A 19,623-nucleotide genomic window follows, 5' to 3' on the forward strand; every position below is an offset into this window, starting at 1 on the left:
CCTCTTATTTCATAGATAAGCAAATGATGTGAAATCTTTATTTCAAAAGAAGGATGACATATGCAATTTTCAAATACAAATTCTCAGGTAAGATAATCACAGAAGATACCCTCTTTTTTTTTTCTCCTTAAAAGTTCTGTACTTTCTTAGATTCTATGACTATAGCAAGTCAGTATAAGGATTTGATTTAGTAACTTCAATATACCAGGTACTACGTGTCTGGCACTGGGGATACAAAGAAAGGCAAAAGACAATCTTGGACCTCAAGGAGCTCATGATCAAATCAGGAAGATAATAAACAAACATATATACAAAGAAGTTCTACACAGAGTAATTAACAGGTGGAAGGCACTAGAATATAGAGGGATTGGAAATGGCTTTATGTAAAAGGTGGAATTTTTGCTGGAAAGAAAGTAAGTAAGGGAAGCCAAGAATCAGAGATGAGAAGGGAGATAATTACAGAGCTGGGGAACAGCCAGAGAAAATTCCTGGAGCTGAGAGATGGAATAGAATAGCAAAGAGGCTAGTTGAAGAGCACATAGAAAGAGGTAGGGTGAAGAACACTAGAAAGGTATGTCATAGCTTATGAAGGGCTTTGAACATCAAATAGATGATTTCATATTTGATCCTGGAGGTAATAAAGATCCACTGGAATTTGAATGTGGAAATGACATGGTTGCACTTAGATTAGGAAAAATTTCACCTTGGCAAATGAGTGGAGGATAGACTAGTTTGGGGAGAAACTTGTAGCAGGCCTTCAGGCTTTTGTAATAATCCAGGCATGAGGTGATGAAACCTATATTAGGTTGGCGGCAATATCAGAGCAGAGAAGGGGCAATATTTGAGAGAGATTGCAGAGGTGAAATTGGCACGCTTTGGTAACAGGTTGGCTATAGGAAATGAGAAGTAATGAGGAGTTGGGAATGACACATATGTTAGAAATCTGAGAGACAAGAAAGATGGTGGTGCCCTTGAAATTAATAGGAAAACTTAGAGGGAAGATTTATGGGGAAAAGTGAATTCAGTTTTGAACATGTTGAGTTTAAGATGTCTGCTATATATATAGTTTGAAATGTTTGAAAAACATTGGGGATGTGATATGGAAGGTCAACATAGAAGTTTTAAGAATCATCAGTATAGAGGTGATAATTAAATCTCTGGAAGCTGATGAGATTGCCAAGTGAAGTAGTATAGAAGAAGAGCAAAGGACTGTGAAAACTCCATGACCTATGGAGAAAAAAATGATCATTTGGCAGGAGGAGAATCAGGAGAGAGTAGTATCTTGAAAACTTGAAGAGAAGAGAATATCCAAAAAAAGGATAGTATTAAAAATTACAATACGTCAAGAAGAATGAGGATTGGGAAAAAGGGTTTTGAATTCAGCAATATTTGAGAATTGCAGCCAACAAACAGATGATAGTTGAAAGTAGTACCCTTTTAACTTGAAAAACCAAAAAGACCTTCAGATGACTTCATATTTATTCAGTATTTCTTAACTCAAATGATCATTTAAAATTTGACTTAGCTGAAGACCTCAGTTGAAAGTATCCCTTTTTTCATTTTCATAGGTCTTCGACAAGATTATGCTTCTACTTCAGCATCAGTGTCAAGACATACTTCTGGCATATCATTGAGTTCAGGAAAGAAAGGGACATTCAGTGATCAAGAATATGATCGATACAGTTTGGAGGATGATGAAGAGTTTGATCATCTGCCACCTCCCCAGCCTCGTCTTCCTCGATGTTCACCTTTCCAAAGAGGAATTCCACACTCACAGACTTTCTCTAGCATTCGGGAATGTAGAAGGAGTACCAGCTCTCAGTATTTTCCTTCAAATAATTACCAGCAGCAACAGTATTATTCACCTCAAGCCCAAACTCCAGATCAGCAACCAAATAGGACAAGTGGAGGTAGGTTACTTCAGACTCTGGAAGTGTTAAGTTAAACACACTTTAGAGGTCATCTAACTTAACCTACTTTTTTTTTTTAATAGCTGAGGAGGAAACAATTCTTAAGAAGGCTGATTAGACTTCTCTTGCCCAAGTTGATAGAGAATTTGTTATGTAGCTAGTGGACACAGTAAATTGAAAGATCTAAATTCAAATCTGCCCAGATAACTTAAGAGATGTGTGATCTGGACAAGTCATTTAATTTTGGGGTGCCTTAATTTCCTTATATGTAAAATGGGGATGATATTAGAACCCACCTTAGTGTTATCCTAAAGATCAGATGAGATTATATTTGTAAAGCATTTTGCCAAGTACTACATAAATACTAGTTATAGAGATTATTATCACAAGGACTAAAGTTTGAATTCTAGATATTCAACTGGTAGACTGCTGATTTTAAAAGTATGAGTATCTTTTATGTGTCACATATGGGATTATTCTCTAAAACTTTAAGTTGTGGAGAATATGCTGAGCTAAATTGGAATAAGTTTTCTCATTTGGGAATTCTCTTTATGAAACTACAGTTCTAATACCTATTTTTTTGTGAATTCAAGTCAGTTGTTTAATAAACATACAATTAAATATCCCAGGTTTATGTTTTCAGGATACTTTACAACATCCAGCAGTTGTTGAGCATTTCAGTAGTGGCATTAGCACAATAATAGATTGAGCTGTAAGAACTTTCTGAGAACAATATCAATCCTTAACTCAGTCTTAGATTCCTGTATAAGCTGTCTTAGACATCATTTTATTTTTTCCTTTTAAGAAATTGTGGAATTTCTTACTACTTACCACTACTTTGGGCCAAAATAAGTTATTTATTATAAACAAAGACCTGTTATATACAATTAAAATTATTAATGCAGTAACTTTTCTTTATGTAGTAAGGTTTCTTTATATGATTTTCTGTTTATTAAGAGAAAGGCCAGAATCTAAAAATATCTCAAAGGACCAAGATGTGTTATTTGATGCAGGGAATTTTCCAACATTAGTAGAACATATATATATATTTAATTTCAAACTAAATGATAGTAGTTGTTTGTATTTAACTGTACTTAAAGCAAATTAGAGCAGGTAGGAAAATTAAAATGTAATAAAACTAATTAAAAAAAACAATCTTGGTATTGTTTGACATAATTAATGTACCTAGTGTTAGCATTACACTTATATTTACAAAAAAAAGGAGAGAAATTTTTGTTATTAAGGTATTATTAAAACACCCATATACTTTGTTGAGGAGAATGTAAAGACAAGATGCAAAATAAAAATAAAAATAAAAGTTCAGGGAAGATTTGTTTAACTTTAGGTCATTAAATCAAATTTGCTCATATTTTAAAAGATAAATTAACTTTTCAAAAATAACATGGACAATATTATAAGTTACATGAAATTATGTTGGAATTTGACTTTATAAGGAAAATGTATTCTAAACCTTTTCTTTTCATGTCATCAATTAAGTCATGTCACTTCATGTAATAGCTGCTATGCTAACATGATTTAAAAACAATTCCCTTTATTTTTAGAAAAAATTAGGAACTTTGTAGGTCCTAGCAAATATGAAATATTTTAGATATTAACAAACAACTTGGCATATTTGTTGCTGTTGTTGTTCAGTTAGCATCCAGTGATCACCAGCCATATGTCCTAGAGTTACAGAAACTCAACTGGCTGTTACTTTAAACTCATGCTTTTCTTTTCCACAATTGGCCTTTGTGGTATCATCCTCTCCTTCCATCTGGAAAAGCATTCTTACCCTAACCCCTCCCCCAAATCTGGTTATTGAAATCCTGTAATGCCCAACTCAAATGCTTCTTTAATGAAACATCCTACAATCCAATAACAATTCTTTCTTTTCTAAAAATCCTGCCCCTGAGTCCTTCAATCATCACATTCTTCTTTAGATTATATGTCCTTCTCTTACAAAGGAAGAAATCATGTTCCATTTATCTCTATACTCATAGCATTACTGAATTTCAGATTTATGAAAGATCTGAGTGGTTTTAAATTCTATGCTTTAAAAAAATAATTCCTCTCAAATACTGGGTCTCGGAGGCCTTTTTCTATCTGGATTCCTTTGTATTATTCTGATGGAATGTATAGGTCCCTTCTTAGAATTTTTTGTTTAGTTATTTTTCAGTTTTATCTGATTCTTCATGACCCCTTTTGGAATTTCCTTGGTAAAAATATTGGAGTGGTTTCTTCTTCAGCTCATTTTACAGATGAGGAAACTAAGGCAAGCAGGGTTAAGTGACTTGTCCAGAGTCACACAGCTGGTAAGTATCTGATGCTGTATTTGAACTCAGGAAGAGGAGCCTTCTTGACTTCAGGGCCTGTGCTCTGTCCATTGTACCATACAGCTGTCCATTCTCAGAATAATTTTTAAAAATTCATAAAATAAAATATTTCAAATATGACAATTTAAATTATAACAGTTATTAAAAACTTTGTTTAAAAAGTTCATACTGGAGATAGTGGTCTCTTACACTGCCATTCCTATTACTGGGGAGGCTGAGACTAATGGGTTGTGTCAGTTCAGGAATTGTGAGATGCAATAAGATTAAAGTCAGGTGTCCACACTAACTTGTGGTACCATTATGGTGAGCCCTTGAAGTATGGGCTGCTTAATTAAAGGTAAACGGAAGCAGGTTGGAAACAGAGCAGGTGAAAGCTTATGTGCTATAGAGTGGTGAGACACAGCCCATGATTGGCTGCCACACTTCCATCCTGGGTAAAATAGGGAGAATTTAATCTTAAAAACAAAACAAAACTATATACCCCTACATTACAATTCTCTGCCCTAAACATAGTAAAATGAGTGGTCATTCCGCATTTGCTGAAATACCCCCCATAAGGGGATCAGAGCCCAATGCAGATAATTCTATTTCAGAGTTGTTCTGATTGTTAGGAAGTTCTTTGACAGACTTATATTTAGCATCTTTGCAGTTTCATCATTGCTCCTATTCTGCCTTTTGTGGCCCAGCATAAAAAGCAGTTAACACTTTCATATGGTAGTCCTTTGAAAAGGCAGTTATCTTTTCATCTTTTCTACAGACAAGACATTCTCTGCATTGCTTAAATTAGTGCCTTCTATCCCAAATATTAAATGAGTAATCATTCTCCTTTTCTTGTTAAATACCCCTCTGTTTACTTTCTTCCTTTATTTCTTGTTATCTTCCATGTATTTTCACCAATTTAACCCCAACTAATTATTCTCACTAACTCCCTTTTTATCCATTAAATCTTTCCTTTATTTTTCTCTTATTCTAACTTTATTTTCAGAATCTTTCTATATCCCATTTTTAAGGATCAAACCTTGCATCATATTCAATCAACTAGAATGTCCTCTTCAAAAGGAAGAGAAAGCCGATTTCTTGGGCAATTTTCTTAGCCACTTGAATTCACTGAGATTCAGTTGGAAAAATAATAATCATTTTAGTTAGTTAATGGCTGATTTATCTTGAATTTTCTTTTTTCTTCCTCTTGCTCTTCTTGCATCTCTAACAACTATTCACTTTCCCTAGTTGGATTTTCATTCATGACTTGGCTCTAGCTGTGAGTAATAACAAACTTCTCTCCTGCTCTTTCTGTTCTTTTCTCTGTATACTCTCTCATATGATGACTTTGCTAACTTCCATAGGTTTAGTCATCATGTCATTACTGATGATTCTCAGATATGAATATTGAGCCCTAATTCCACATCACCAATTCCTTATTAGACACTTGAAACCTGATGTTCACAGTGAGCATCTCCAATTTAAGATGTCTATATCAGAACATGTTATCTTTCTGACAATTCCCAACTCTTCCAAAATTCTATATTTATGTCAATGTCATGACCATTTCCACAAAAGAAGAGTAAATACAAATCCTCTAGTCATTTAATCTTTACAGTTTACACATTACATTTATATTTACATTTGACATTTGCATACTTTTTTCATGTTGATCTTTACAACCAAGCCTTATTTACGTTTCCAGACTTACCACATCTTACTCTCCTCTTTGTACTGTCCATTACGGCCAAACCAGTTTTATTGCTGTTTTTCACATATAAGAATCCATCACCTGATTTAGTGTCTTTGTACTGGTTTTCTCCTGCACCTTTAAAGGGATTTCCTCCTCTCTACTACACCTTGGAATTCCTTGTTTCCTGCATGATTCATTCTAAGTGCTATCTTCTTCATGATTTCTTTTTAAATTCTGTGACCCACTTTCTGCTTCTCCCAGTCTCCCCCAAGTCACATTGTCTCTGCTTTGCATGTGTTTTGTGTGTGTCCATATATACAAACACATATACATATATATATACACATATACAGAAATAGTTATATATACAATACGCAAACACATACATATATGTGTATTCATACACACATATAAATAATAATACATAAGAATAACAGTGATATATAACAATAACTATGTCTGTTCACCTCACAACATTTACTAAGTTCTTACTATGTACCAGACACTGCTAATCACTGTGTATACAAATGCATGCAAGTAAGACATTCCTGATCTCAAGAAGCTTATATTCTAATGGGGAAAGACTTCACATAAAGGAAAGCAGAAAGGTGCAGTGTTTATCCAATTTGAATGAAAAGGTTTCGTTTTTGACTTTGCACTCTCGGCACCTAACATGGTACACACAATACCTGATACATAGTAGATGATTATCAAGTGCTTGTCTATTAATGGAACATAAACTTTGCTATTATTCATGGATCATCTATAACTGTTTTCAGTTTTATGAAGGAGTGGGTATTTAGCAAACTTGACTCACTTAGGGTTGTGTTTTATAATTTTGAAGGTAAAAAAGACCTGTGGTTAATGTTGCTCTTGTGGTTATTTTTGATAATATTTAAAGTGGAAGCTTTAGGTAAATAGGAAAGTGAAGAAAAGAATACCCTATCAGACCTGGATGGTAGCCAAACTTTTTTCTTTTCTTTTTTCTTTCTTTTTAAACATTTTGAGCCCCTACAGTCTTTTTCATTACACATCCATGCTACCAATGGAAGTTAATCAGTCAGACACTAATTTTCTAATCTGGAGTTTAGAAAGAATGCTGACAGGATACAATGAATGGATTTGTTTTATTTTTATCTTGGATCTATGTCAAGAATAGGGAAAAAAAGTTTCTATAAATTGAAAGCCAGATGAAAATCAAAGCAACTTAATTTCATCTCTTTTGAGAGAAATGTTTAAAAGTTTAGTCTCAGTTTTTAAATTATGTACTTTTGTGATAGTATACTATTCTTTGGTAGTGAGCAAATAAAGTGGGGCAGTGAATAAAGAATAAAAGTACTGATACCTTATAATTGCCTTTCAAAATACTAATTAGCTGATTAGCCAACATTCCCAATACTTTGGTTATAGGGAATTTTTTTTTTAAGATGGGGAGATTCAGCTTCAAACTACACAAGGGGTTTTCACAAGTTAGAACTTGTAGTGGAGGAAGGTCTCAGGATAGAGGACTCAGAAAATATCTGCTGGGTTTACAGTAATAGGAAATAGCCTAAGTAAAGTAGTCCTGGCAATAAGGGACTCTATGTATTTAAGGATCAGAATTTTAATACCTATCTGAAGCACATATTTTCATAAATGGTGATTAGATTAATTTTGTTTTGGTTTTCCAATTTTGAAGTTTCAGAGAATTTACTTACCTTTTGCTGTTTCTATACTTCTCCTCCTCCTCCTTCTCCTCCTCCCTTCTTCTTTCTTTCTTCTTCTTTTTTTTTTACTATTATCAATACAATTTCTGTGTATAATCCTTAATCCAATTTTAAGAACTTATTACCAAAATATACTCAAGGCCTGCGTTTTCATGATAGATAAATTTGGAAGTCAAGCATATACATATGTGAAAAGCCCTTAGAGATAAGTCTAATGCTGCTCCTTTCTCAAAAGTTACTATTCCATTTAATTAAAATGACTTTTATATAGCATCTTTGTCTTAATACTTTGTCCAATCATTTCCCTTTTAGGAGGATATCATTCTTGTATTATAGTTTGATTACAAATCCACGTAAAAATGTAAGATTTTCATACTTGTAACCTTTTACAGTAACTCAGAGATGCTCTAGTATTGATCTATTTTTAATAGATTTAGTATTATACTTAAAAAACTTTTTGATTATAGAAATTTGCAATAAAAGGAAAAGGAGAGACATAGTTATAACAATGTCATTTATTATGATAAGGGAGAAAACTCCCTTCATCCTCTTTGATTCCAAGCATGAGTCATATCAGACAGTCAATCATATAGTCCTGGTATTAAGTGCCTTAAGTTGGCCAATTGTGACAGGAATTGTCTTGGATCAATTTCTGCCAATTAATTACACATCTGCAAGTTTGTGGCCCATGATGTAAACTTTAGGCTCAATTTTCTGAGATAGATCATCATCTACATATTGTAAACAGGCTTGAGAGAAAACAGTAGCCATTTCTAAAGATCTTAAGAAATGCCATCTTAAGATGCATATTGAAAGGAAGTCCCTGTAAAAGACAGAAACCAAAAACCTCTGAAGGAATAAAACTTCTCCTAAGAAAGGGCCAATAAAACCTATCTTCAGTCATGGCAATCAAAATTTCATTTCTCCAAGGGAGCAGAGCTCAAAGACAAGATCTTGAGAATCAGAGAAGGAAAATCACCCACTGCCACTCTCCCAAGTGCAGATTGAGTGGAGTTCTAAGGACTCCTGCAGGTACAATACTTTAGATTTGCATTGGGAGTAATTTAGAAGATAATTATTCATTTTCTGATCCTATTACTGCCACCAAACTATCAACTCTGGTAACAAATTACCAGAGTCACAAAAGTTTTACCAACACCAATAACTCCAAAAACACCAAAGAGCTTATACAGATTAAAAGCAAAAAGCTTTCTTTATTCTATTGGAAGAAAGAAATTAGAAACATGTTGAGGCCTCTTCTTCTAGTAAAATTTATATATTTGTGGCTGGTAAAGAATCAAACCATATTATAGAAACATGGTAAGTTATTACAGCAGCAACAATAAGGCAAGGTTGTCTAGTGACAAAGTTTATTCATAACAGGGCTTCGTGTCTGGGTTTCTTAGTGCTTATTCAAGCTCAAAGACTATCACTTCTGCAACTTAGCTGCAGCAAAGTTCATCCAGAGCACAAAGGATTGTTGTAATGCCTATCTCTGGGCACAGCTTGCTTTCTGGGTTTTGGCTTGGGAAAACATGGTGTCTAAAAAAGAGAGAGATGGTCTTAAATCCTGACAGAATAAAAAGATGGAAATTACCAAGCAAAATAAATGTTTGTTTTGGCTTCTGTTTTTTTTCTGTGACTCTAATCACCTTTCCAACCTTCTCATATTACTCCCTTTCACATTTTCTGCATTCCAAACAAACTGGAGTATCCTCCAGTCCCATTCTTATTGTAACCTTTTCTAACTATGAGCCTTTGTTCAGATTTCTCATACTACAACTGGAATGGCCTGAAGTTTCCTGCTTCAAAGCTCAAATTAGTTGTTGCTTCTTCCATGAAGTCTTCTCTGGGCTGTAATAGCTGAAATGATCTTTTCAAATTTCTCAAAAGCATTTTGGAACTCATTTTTCTTTCTGTTCTCTATATTAAAGCTTAGCAATTATTTATCTGACTCTCAATATAGAATTTAGAGGACCTCAAATGGGAAAAGAATTAAAAATTTATTTTCATTACTCTTTGGTTTTCTTTGTAACCTTTGTATTTTATTTTACACATTTAAAAACATGAAAAGAGATTCTTAAGTCTTACCAGACTGTCAAAAGAGTCTATGATGTAATAAAAGTATAGAATTTTTCAATGATTAGATAAATAATAAAAAATATCATCAATGCAACAGAAAAAAAAAACAGAGCTAATTTGTAATTTTGATAAAGAACAACCTACTTGTAAATAGCCTATATTTCTGGCTTATTTCATGTCAGACACATTTTGGGCTCTGAGTATATCTCTGCCACCATCTGGTGGTCAAAAGGATACATTACATGGAGAAATCAACATGTTTTATCTTTTTTTTCCACTCTCTAACAGTATTTTGTCTAGTCTTTGTGCTATAACTATGACCATTTCAAAACGTATTCTATACACACCATAGCACTGGGAGATTTGAGGAATCAATTTAGTATCAGAATTGAAACTAGAAAGGACTTTAGATCATTTTAGACCATTTTTAGTACTATTCCCTTATTGATCAGAAAACTGAGGTCCAATGAATTAAATTTGTCCATGGCTGCACAAATATTAAGTACAAGAACTAGTATTTGAATCCAAATCTATTGATCACACATCCCCTTTTCTTCTGACCATGTTTATTTTGATCTCATTACTATTTAATACATTACATATTTATTGACAAATTTGATCATACTCCAGTTATACTGGTCATAGTCATACCTTCTACTTAAAAACCTCATTTTGAGGTAGTTTCTAGTGAGTGGAGAGTAAATTGTTTCTTTCCCTCATTCTCAGCTGCCTTACCAAAGGCAGCCCACTCCATGTGGCTTCACACCCCCATCCTTGAACAAAATTCTTTAGAATTACTCTGTATGTGTTCAGGTATGGTTGAATATAACTTTGTCCGTTATGCTTCATGACTCATAAATAATATGCCAATTTTAAATTTATATGGAAGATAGTGTTTGCTTCCTTGCTTTTAAGAACTAATGTTTTGGGGTTTGGAGTTTTTGGGGTTGGGAGGAGGGGCTTTTTTGACTTGAAAACTTGTTGCTTTTAACCTCCTACAATGTTTCTGTCCTTCAGATAAACTCCGAAGAAGTATGCCCAACCTAGCACGGATGCCAAGTACAACAGCTGTCAGTAGCAATGTTAGTTCTCCAATCACTGTGAGAAATAGCCAGAGCTTTGACTCAAGCCTGCATGGTGCTGGCAATGGAATGTCAAGGATACAATCGTGTAGTAAGTAACGTTTCTTTGTCTTTTTCTTTTTTAATTATCATTGCACCATTACAAAGCAATGAGTGAAAGATTTTATTGCTGAATATGAGTTTCGTATTATAGAGGTACTGAAGTCCAGTCATCATCTGCTTTTTAGATTTTATTATATAGTCTGCTTATAAAGTAGCTTTTAGATTATAATAGCTCATCATGCTTAATCTACTTTCTCACTAAAGATTTCATTATAGGGCGAATTTGATGTTTTCTTGGTGAGTGTAGCTGAAAAAGATCTGTCCATTCTTTTGGTTTGCAGACTGATTGACTTGGATTCTGGGGTATTGGACTTAACCCAAAGAAATTTGAGAATTGTAAGGGACCTTAGAAGTCATCTATAACCTCATTTTACACATGGGAAACTCAAGACCAGAAAGATTAGGGATTTGCCTAAAGTATGTCTGGCTGGACCAGAGCTCTGTACACTATGGTTCTGGAGTGAGAAGGACCTGAATTCAACTCTAGCCTCACACACTTACTAGCTATGTGATCCTGTGTGTGTTTATCTTTGTCTCAATCCTTCAAATATAAAATGGGGGATAGGATAGAACCTGCCTTTCAGTGTAATTGTGAGGATGAAATTAAATATTTGTAAAGTAAAATCTAAATTTATCCTAGTTTCTGGCATGTGATGTGTACTATTCCCTTTCCTATTCCATATATCATTATTTTGTCTCAAATTCTTTCCACTTTACCATCCTCTACTCAGCTGCTAATCTTTCTAAATTCCAGTAATTCTTTCATCTCCAAGATCAAATGTAAAATTCTCTGTTTGACATTTAAAAGCCTTTCATAACCTGTCCCTTCATCTTCTCCACCTTAGCCTTCTTATTTCTGGCTTCTCATCTACTCTGGGGTCCAATGACACTGGACTTCTTGCTTTTCCTCAAACAAATCTCTTCATCTCCAGATAGTACATTTTCTCTGGCTGTTGCCCAAGAATAGAATGATTTTTCCTCCTTATCTCCTGGCATCCTTTTAGTCTCAACTAAAATCCCATCTTCTATAGGAAACCTTTTCCAGTCCCCCTTAATGCAAGTACTTTCCTTGTGCTGATTATCTTCAATGTCTCTACATCATTGTTTCCGTATTGTCTCCACCATTAGCTGCCACAGCAGGGGCAGCCTTTTGCTTTTCTTTGTGAATATATCCCTATTGATTAACACAGTTTCTGGCATGTAGTAGGCTCTTAATAAATAATACTTGATCAACTGTGTGTGTGGAAGATCTCAGTCAACATGGTATATTGGAGTTGGAATATCAGCATTGAAACCAGGGATTAATGTCCTATCTTGTTAATAAGTAACTGATATGTAACCTGAAGCCAGAACTCCAGGTCCCTAAAAAATCAAGAGTAGAACTTAAATATGAGTTTGTAATATGTATTGCTGGAAGGAGTTTCCAAACTAAAAGTTCTCTGTTCTAAAGAAATCATTGATTTTCTTCTTCCATTCTTCTTCACTTCCCTTAATGTATATGTTATTGTGCTGAATGTTCAGAATACAGAGTTTAAAAATTAAACAATTCCTGGAGAAGATTTTCAAATCACTTTTGTTGTTGTCCAGTCATTTTTCAATCACGTCCGACTCTCCATCACTCCATTTGTGGTTATCTTGGCAAACAAACCTGACTGGTTAGTCATTTTCTTTTCCAGTTCATTTTCTAGATAAGGAAAATAAAGCAAATAAGATTAAGTGACTTGTCTAGGATCATACAGCTACAAGTGTTGTAGGATAAATTTGAACTCAGGAAGAGGAATCTTCTTGATTTTAAACCTGATGCTCCATCTACCGTGCCAGCTAGTTGTACCCTGGATTATGATGATAATGATGATCTCAGCCTCCCTCCTGTGTGATCTTCCTCCTGTACCCCGGGTGTGTGTGTATCTATATGAAAGGGGTTGTGTGATAGGGGAGTAGGAAAGGAAAGAACCCTAATATCCCTAAGAATATTTGAGAAAGGAAAGAACCTGAAGATCTTTCAGTTATCCTATTTTCTATTTAGGAATTGAATGTATTAATTTTTTCCCTCTTTGCTTCATTTTCTGCTGTGTTGTGATTAAAAACAAAAACAAAACTGTGCATGATTGTCATCAATGCAAGGTTGGAGGGAATTGTCTGATATAATACATTGTACATTTAAAATATTTTTTAAGACTGTGCACTGGAGTTTAAATAATCCTTGCTTTGGGGACATATGAATTATGATGACAGATGTCAGAATGGAACAAGATGGTTAGGGAAAAAAAAAACTAATACAAGAAAATGTAGCCATTCTTTTCTGGCTCAAGGTTAAATCTGTTATTTAGCCTCTGCCAATCATCTGGGAGCTGACAAGTTCTGGAAACAGAATTTTGATGGAAAATTTATCAGGCGCTCTAAGTAATCCACTGAGAAGCAGTGGGAGATAGCTTAGATGTGTGAGAATCACAGGAGAGGAGCCAGGTAGAGACTTAGTCATCTGGAGCCAGCACCCTAATTCTTTGTTCTGAGTTAAGAATGTTTTTCTATACCTTAAATCAAGTTTCTTGCATTAAAAAAATGTAAAATTCATTCTTAGCTGGCAGACTATATAGCTTATCAAACTTTGCTCTAGGCCATGTTTTTTTTTTTTTAAAGGAAGCTGTCCAGTAAAGGGTAGGATACTGTTGTATCCATCTAGTGAATATGTCCCAGGCTCAATAATTAGTGACATAAAAAGCATGGCAAGGAGGAAGGGGATGGAATTGAGTTGATTCCACAGATATTTGTTAAATACCTACTATATGATAGATGGTAAAGATTCAGCCATTAAATAAAACTTAGGCTCTTATCTCAGAGGGTTTTGCTTACTGGGAGGTTATGACATGTATATAAACCACTGTGTAAAAAATGTAAAAGGGAGGACTCAAAGTACCATAAGCAATTTTTGAAGCACTTTTATCTGCCGGGATCAGAGAAAGCTTTTTTTGAAGGAGGCAGAAGCCGACTTGGGCCTTGAAGGAATTGAAAGATGCTAGCAGGTAGAAGTGAGAATAAGCTGTCCATTCTAAGTGAAGGGATTGGCATGAGAAAGGTATGGAGATGAAAGTGAAAATAACAGAAAGAGGGAATCATGATGGATCATGATTTTTCAAGTTCCTTAAGTTTTGCAAAAGTATTTTATAATATCTCATTTTATTCTCACAGTAATCCTGAAAAGTGGGTATTATTATTATTATTATTATTATTATCATTTTACAGATAAGGAAATTGAAAGGTTTAGTGAACTTGCCTAAGGTCATACAATTACTAAGTATCTGAGGTCATTTCTGAACCCAGATTTTCCTTCCTGACTCTAGATCTAAGTTTTATCCACTATAGCACCTAGCTGTCTGGAGTAGTTGGCAGTCAACAGTTATGAAAGATTATTTTTTCACTACAAGAGTGATATAATCCTTTTGTACTACTTACTACTCTCCTTATTGGGCAGCTGTGGAAAGAATAGATTAGAGGCAGGAAGACTGGAGAGGATACTCTTAAAATAGTCTGGGTTTTATGCAGTGAGCCTCAGAATTAAGGTGGTTGTATCAGGAAGAGAAAGTCCAGCATTTTTTGCAAAGTGGTGAGAAAAAGGGACCTAATGACCAGCTTCTTGTTCTCAAAGGGGGTAGAGTGGGGATGTTGCTAAGTAGAAGGAGACTAGATGGGACTTTTTCTCTAAAAAGCTAGTAGATATAAATGTGACTTACTTTGGTTCATAGCCAGCAATTTTCCTTAAGTTCTTTGACATTTTAAAACTTAGGGAAAGATTCACATGAGGGTCAGGGAGTGGGACATTATCTATTGTAAGTTGGGGTTCTCATTTTGGGGTTGAGAAATATGTACTCAAAGAATATATTCAAAGAAGAGAGCAAAACTAGGAAAAATAGATAGAAACTATGGAGAAGCATAGTTTTTAGCTCTACCCTAAGGAGAAACTTTGAACAGTTATTTAGTGGTACTGCTTTGAAAAGGAATCATTTAGCAGCTGTTTATTAAGTATTTCCATGTCAGCCAGTGTGCTAAGTACTGGAGGTACAAAAACAGAAAGGAAATAATTCCTGCCCTCAAGGAGCTTATATTCTAATGAGGGAAGATAAGTACATATATAAATATGTATGTTATTTTTTAAACAATGAATTTAAGGTTGATTTGGGAGGGGGAGGACACTAGCACCAGAGAGGATCAGAAAAGGTTTCATGTAAAAAAATGGTCCTCCAGGTATCTTGAAGGAAACCAGAGATGAAGTGATTTGACCAAGATCACACACACAGTAATTAGTAGAGTTGGGATTAAAGGCCAGGTCTTCTGATAGCAAAAATTAAGAACTCTTCTTCTGCTATAACTTGAAGTTTTAGGACTACAAAACTTTCTCCTAGCCTAATAGAATGTAAGTTTCTTGAGGGCAAGGATATTTTCTTTGTATCCCTAGCTCTTAGTATAATACCTTTCATATAGTAAGCTTTTTAATGCCTATTGGGTTAGATTGCCTTTATTAATCTAATTCCATAGTCATCTAAAGACTAGAAAAAGGAGCAGAGGGTTGTCAAGAGACCATAAAGGATCTTTTGTGTCATTACTAATAAATTACTAATAAGTTTTGAAGACTGATTAGGAAATAAAGGGAATTGATCATCTCTATAACTTTCATATCACATAAACAATTTTAGAATGTTCAAAAATTTAAGCTTTATCATAGAATGAGAGGTGAAAGGAAGTCAGAGGTTATTTAGCCCAACTCCCAGCTTAATGATACAATTCCCAGCAGCCTTTGTTACCTACTTTTTACTTGAAGACCTCTGCTAATGGAGAACTGTTCTATCTCAGGAAGCAGCTCTTTCCATCTTTTGACTTCTGTAAATGTGAGGAAGTTTTCTTCTTTTAAAGGAAACTGACCAAAAAACAGTAGTTTTTCAACAATACTACAGACATTGATTTGACTCTCAGCACTGTACTCAGCTGTCCATGTGACTGAGAAATTCAGTGATTTATCCATTGGAGGGCAGTTTTTTTCATTTGTAAAATATAAACAACATATTTATACATATATTTGCATATGTATAAATATTTAAATATGTGATAAAATGTATAAAAATAGAGTACTTCTATTTCTTTTGCAGAGAGATGCAAGGGCATTGCTTCCAGTCCTTTGTCTTACTGTTTTCACTTTGCTTAGCTGTGATCCGAAAGCCTGACTTTTCTATTGGCTGATCATCCCTACTCCATTGCTATGGTTTCCCTCCTGGGGAAAGCAAAAGAGATATTCAAGGCTCAATAATAAGTCTTTTACACTCAAACAGAAATTTCTTGAATTAATTTCACAAAATAAATATTATAGGAAATTTGACTGGAAACTTTTTCTCAGATTGATAAAAGTAATCATGGTTTCAAGTGAAAATAAAGCTGCTTTTTATAGTACCATTTTAAGTATCCTCCCCCCACCCCTACTATCATGGTAGACCCTGAAATTAAATAAATTAGCATCAAATAATCACTAATCATTTGATGTTACTTTAAAAGAAAATCGCTAGTGGAGTGCTTTGGGAATCTATGCTTGACCCCATGCTATTTATCTTTTGCAAGATTGACTCAAATGAAGGCATTCATTTGATACAAAGCTAGGAAGAATAGATGTCACCTTTGCTGAGAGTCAAGATCTAGAAAATGATCTATAGTCTAGAATGAGAGGCAACATGATGTAGCATATAGACTATTTAGTATGGGAATCAGGAGATCTGGGTTTATACTACTTTAGACATTCAGTTGTGTGACTTAACTTTTAAACTTTCAATTGCCTCATCTTCGCACCTTTTGATCTGAAGTCTAAAAGTACATTTGCCTGCAGAGTGACCCATTCAACCCTCCAAAGGCTTTTTAAATGGGATCCAGAAAACAACTAAACTACATTACGAAGGGCTTCAAGAAATTTTGCCTGAAACAGAAGGATTTTAAATATTCCAGTACTTTTATGAAATTACATTTAAATGTGACTCAGCTTTAACTATCTTTTAAATAGCTAAATGTAATTGAGTAGTTATGGAAATGCTACCAAGGTTGGTATTCTCAGTTTTCTTAAGTATAAAATGGTTTGATATTATATTATTTACTTCACAAGATTATCAGAAAGACAAATCTTAAAGCACTATACAAATGAGTTAATAGATTCAGCATATAATAATGAGTTCATCATTAAGAAGACATTTTGTAAATTATTATGGTATAATATTGTAAAGGAAAAAAATTCTGTTTTTACTTCAAAAAATCAGCAATACAAGTACAAGATGGGATAACTATAGTTGGATATAAGTTCACATGAAAAAGATTTAGGGAACTTATTAATGGTCTTATAAGTTCCATATGATACAGCAACTTGAAAAGCTAATATATTAAAAAGTGATGTCCAACTGGCTATATTGCTATACTATACCCTCTTGGATATCGTATGTGGGTATCACATTTTAGGAAGGACATAGATTGGTTAAATAATTCAAAATGGATATATGGTATAATATTAAAGATTGTCTTAAAAAAGAAAAGCAGAAAATATACTTTTCAAAATTACAGGTAGATATTTTCTTAACCAAGCAAGGCAGATACAAAAGACAAATAATTTTGATTATAGTTAGTCAATCAATAAGCATTTCTTTATAATGTATTATGTGATAGGCACTATTCTAAATTCTGAGAATATGAAGAAAGGTAAAAGATAATGGGAGAAAGAGCAACAAGAAGCAAACAACTGTGTACGAAGTAATGTATGGGATAAATTAGCAATAGTCAAAAAAAGGGAAAATCTCTGGAAAATAAGAGGATTTGGAAAGACTTCCTATAGGATTTAGGATTTTAGCTGGAGCTTGAGGAAGCCAAAGAAGCCATGAGTTGGAGATGGAGCTTTCTCTACATGGAAAACAACCAGAGAAAATGCTCAGAGGTGACATGAAGTATCTTGCATGAAATTGAAAAGCTGCTCAAAAGTAATGCATTTAGGATAAGAAAAGAAGAGGTCAGAAGTAACTTCAAATTTATATTAGATTTATCTGATAAAGATTTGATATCTGGGATATACAGACATTTAACAGAAATACATAAGATCAAAAGTGATTTCCCCAAAGAAAAATTATTAAAGACCATAAACAAACAATTCTCAAAAGAACCACAAATTCTTAACACCATCCAAAAGAATACTCCAGATCATTAATAAGAGATACACAGACTTAGCAAATATGAAAAGATGATCAAAGTGAATCATTGTTGGAGAAAGTAGTAAAAAGATAGGCACACTAATATGTTGGTGTCCACTTTGAATTAGAGTCATTCTGTAAAATGATTTGGAATTATCCCCCCAAAAGTAGTTAATATATCTATAGTTTTTGATCCAGGGGTACCACTGCTAAGCATAAATTCAAAGAAGTCCCTGATTAAAAAAAAAAATCAGAACACGCCAAAATGTTTATAGCAGCACTTTGTGTCAATAAAGTGCTAGAAACAAAGTAAATACATAGTGATTGTGAAATAGCTTTTAAAAAAAAGTGATGTATCAGTGTAATGGAATATTAAGAGATGACAAATATAGAGAGGCAAGGAAAGACTTACAGGAACTAAATGTAAAGCAAAATAACCAGAGCCAAGAAAAATAATCAGCACAGTAATATAAATGAAAAGAGCAGAAGCTATAAAACAGTTGAAAATAGCTATTTCAAAATTACAAAATTTTGGTCCCAAATATGTTTTACTTTTGCAGATATAGAGGTTTCACAGATTTGAAAGATTGCATATATTTTCAATTTTGAAAAAAAATTGATTTGTCTGGCTTTTCCTACTTTTTTTTCCTTAAAATGTCCTTTGTGGTATGTGTGTGATGGGGGGAGAGGGAAAGAGAGGAGCAGAGGAGGAGGGGGAAGGAGGGAGAGGGAAAATATTTAGATGATATTTAAAAAGATATCAATAAAGATTTTTTTTTAAAAAAAAAAGGATATCTAGAGGAAGGCAACCTCTTAAAGGATTGTAAAGAACTTAAAAGTCACGACATAGGAAGATTGGAAGGAACTAGGGATGTTTGCTGTGAAGAAGAAAAGACTTAGATGATAAATGTTTCAAGTATTTGAATAGATGACATGTAAAAGAAGGCTTAGACTTGTTTCACTTGACCCCAAAAAGTAGTTCCAGAAGCAACTGTAGTAAGGTAAATTTAGATGAGATGTGAGGAGAAACTTCTTAAAAATGAAATCTCTAACAGTTTAATGGGCTGCCATTTGTGGGTTTGTGGTTCATTTGCCATATAATGTGCTCACTTGGTTCAGATTTATTATTACTATTTGGGATTGACATGTAATGTGATTTATAAGATCTCCTCATTTAAGCTGTCTTTAAATCTTTAAAATTTCCTCTCATGAAGATTTTTGTTTTCTTCTAGTTCCATCTCCAGGACAGCTTCAGCATCGAGTTCACAGTGTGGGTCATTTTCCAGTATCCATAAGGCAACCTCTTAAAGCTACAGCCTATGTGAGTCCGACTGTTCAAGGCAGCAGCAATATTCCTTTATCCAACAGCTTACAGGCGTATTCCAACACAGGAATTCCTGCGCCAAACAAAACAACTACTCCTGGGATGATAGGGAGAAGTGGGCTTCCAAGACCATCTTTGTCAATAAATGGGAGTAACTTGCCCCGGAGCAAAATTGCACAACCCGTGCGAAGGTGAGACTTTAAAAAAAAA

At 34.1% G+C, this 19,623-nt stretch overlaps 1 protein-coding gene across 2 annotated transcripts in view; it reads left to right on the plus strand.

The window, feature by feature from the left end:
• Window positions 1–19,623, plus strand: part of SLAIN1 (SLAIN motif family member 1) — a 74,683-nt gene that overhangs the window by 45,516 nt on the left and 9,544 nt on the right. For both annotated transcript variants that reach the window (XM_051983958.1, XM_051983957.1), the window contains 3 exons: window positions 1,569–1,910; window positions 10,721–10,876; window positions 19,322–19,604. In XM_051983958.1, coding sequence (XP_051839918.1) covers window positions 1,569–1,910; window positions 10,721–10,876; window positions 19,322–19,604 — 781 coding nt within the window. The remainder of the gene's footprint in view (window positions 1–1,568; window positions 1,911–10,720; window positions 10,877–19,321; window positions 19,605–19,623) is intronic.

Source organism: Antechinus flavipes, chromosome 3 (genome assembly GCF_016432865.1).
Source record: "Antechinus flavipes isolate AdamAnt ecotype Samford, QLD, Australia chromosome 3, AdamAnt_v2, whole genome shotgun sequence".
NCBI classification, from domain to species: domain Eukaryota; kingdom Metazoa; phylum Chordata; class Mammalia; order Dasyuromorphia; family Dasyuridae; genus Antechinus; species Antechinus flavipes.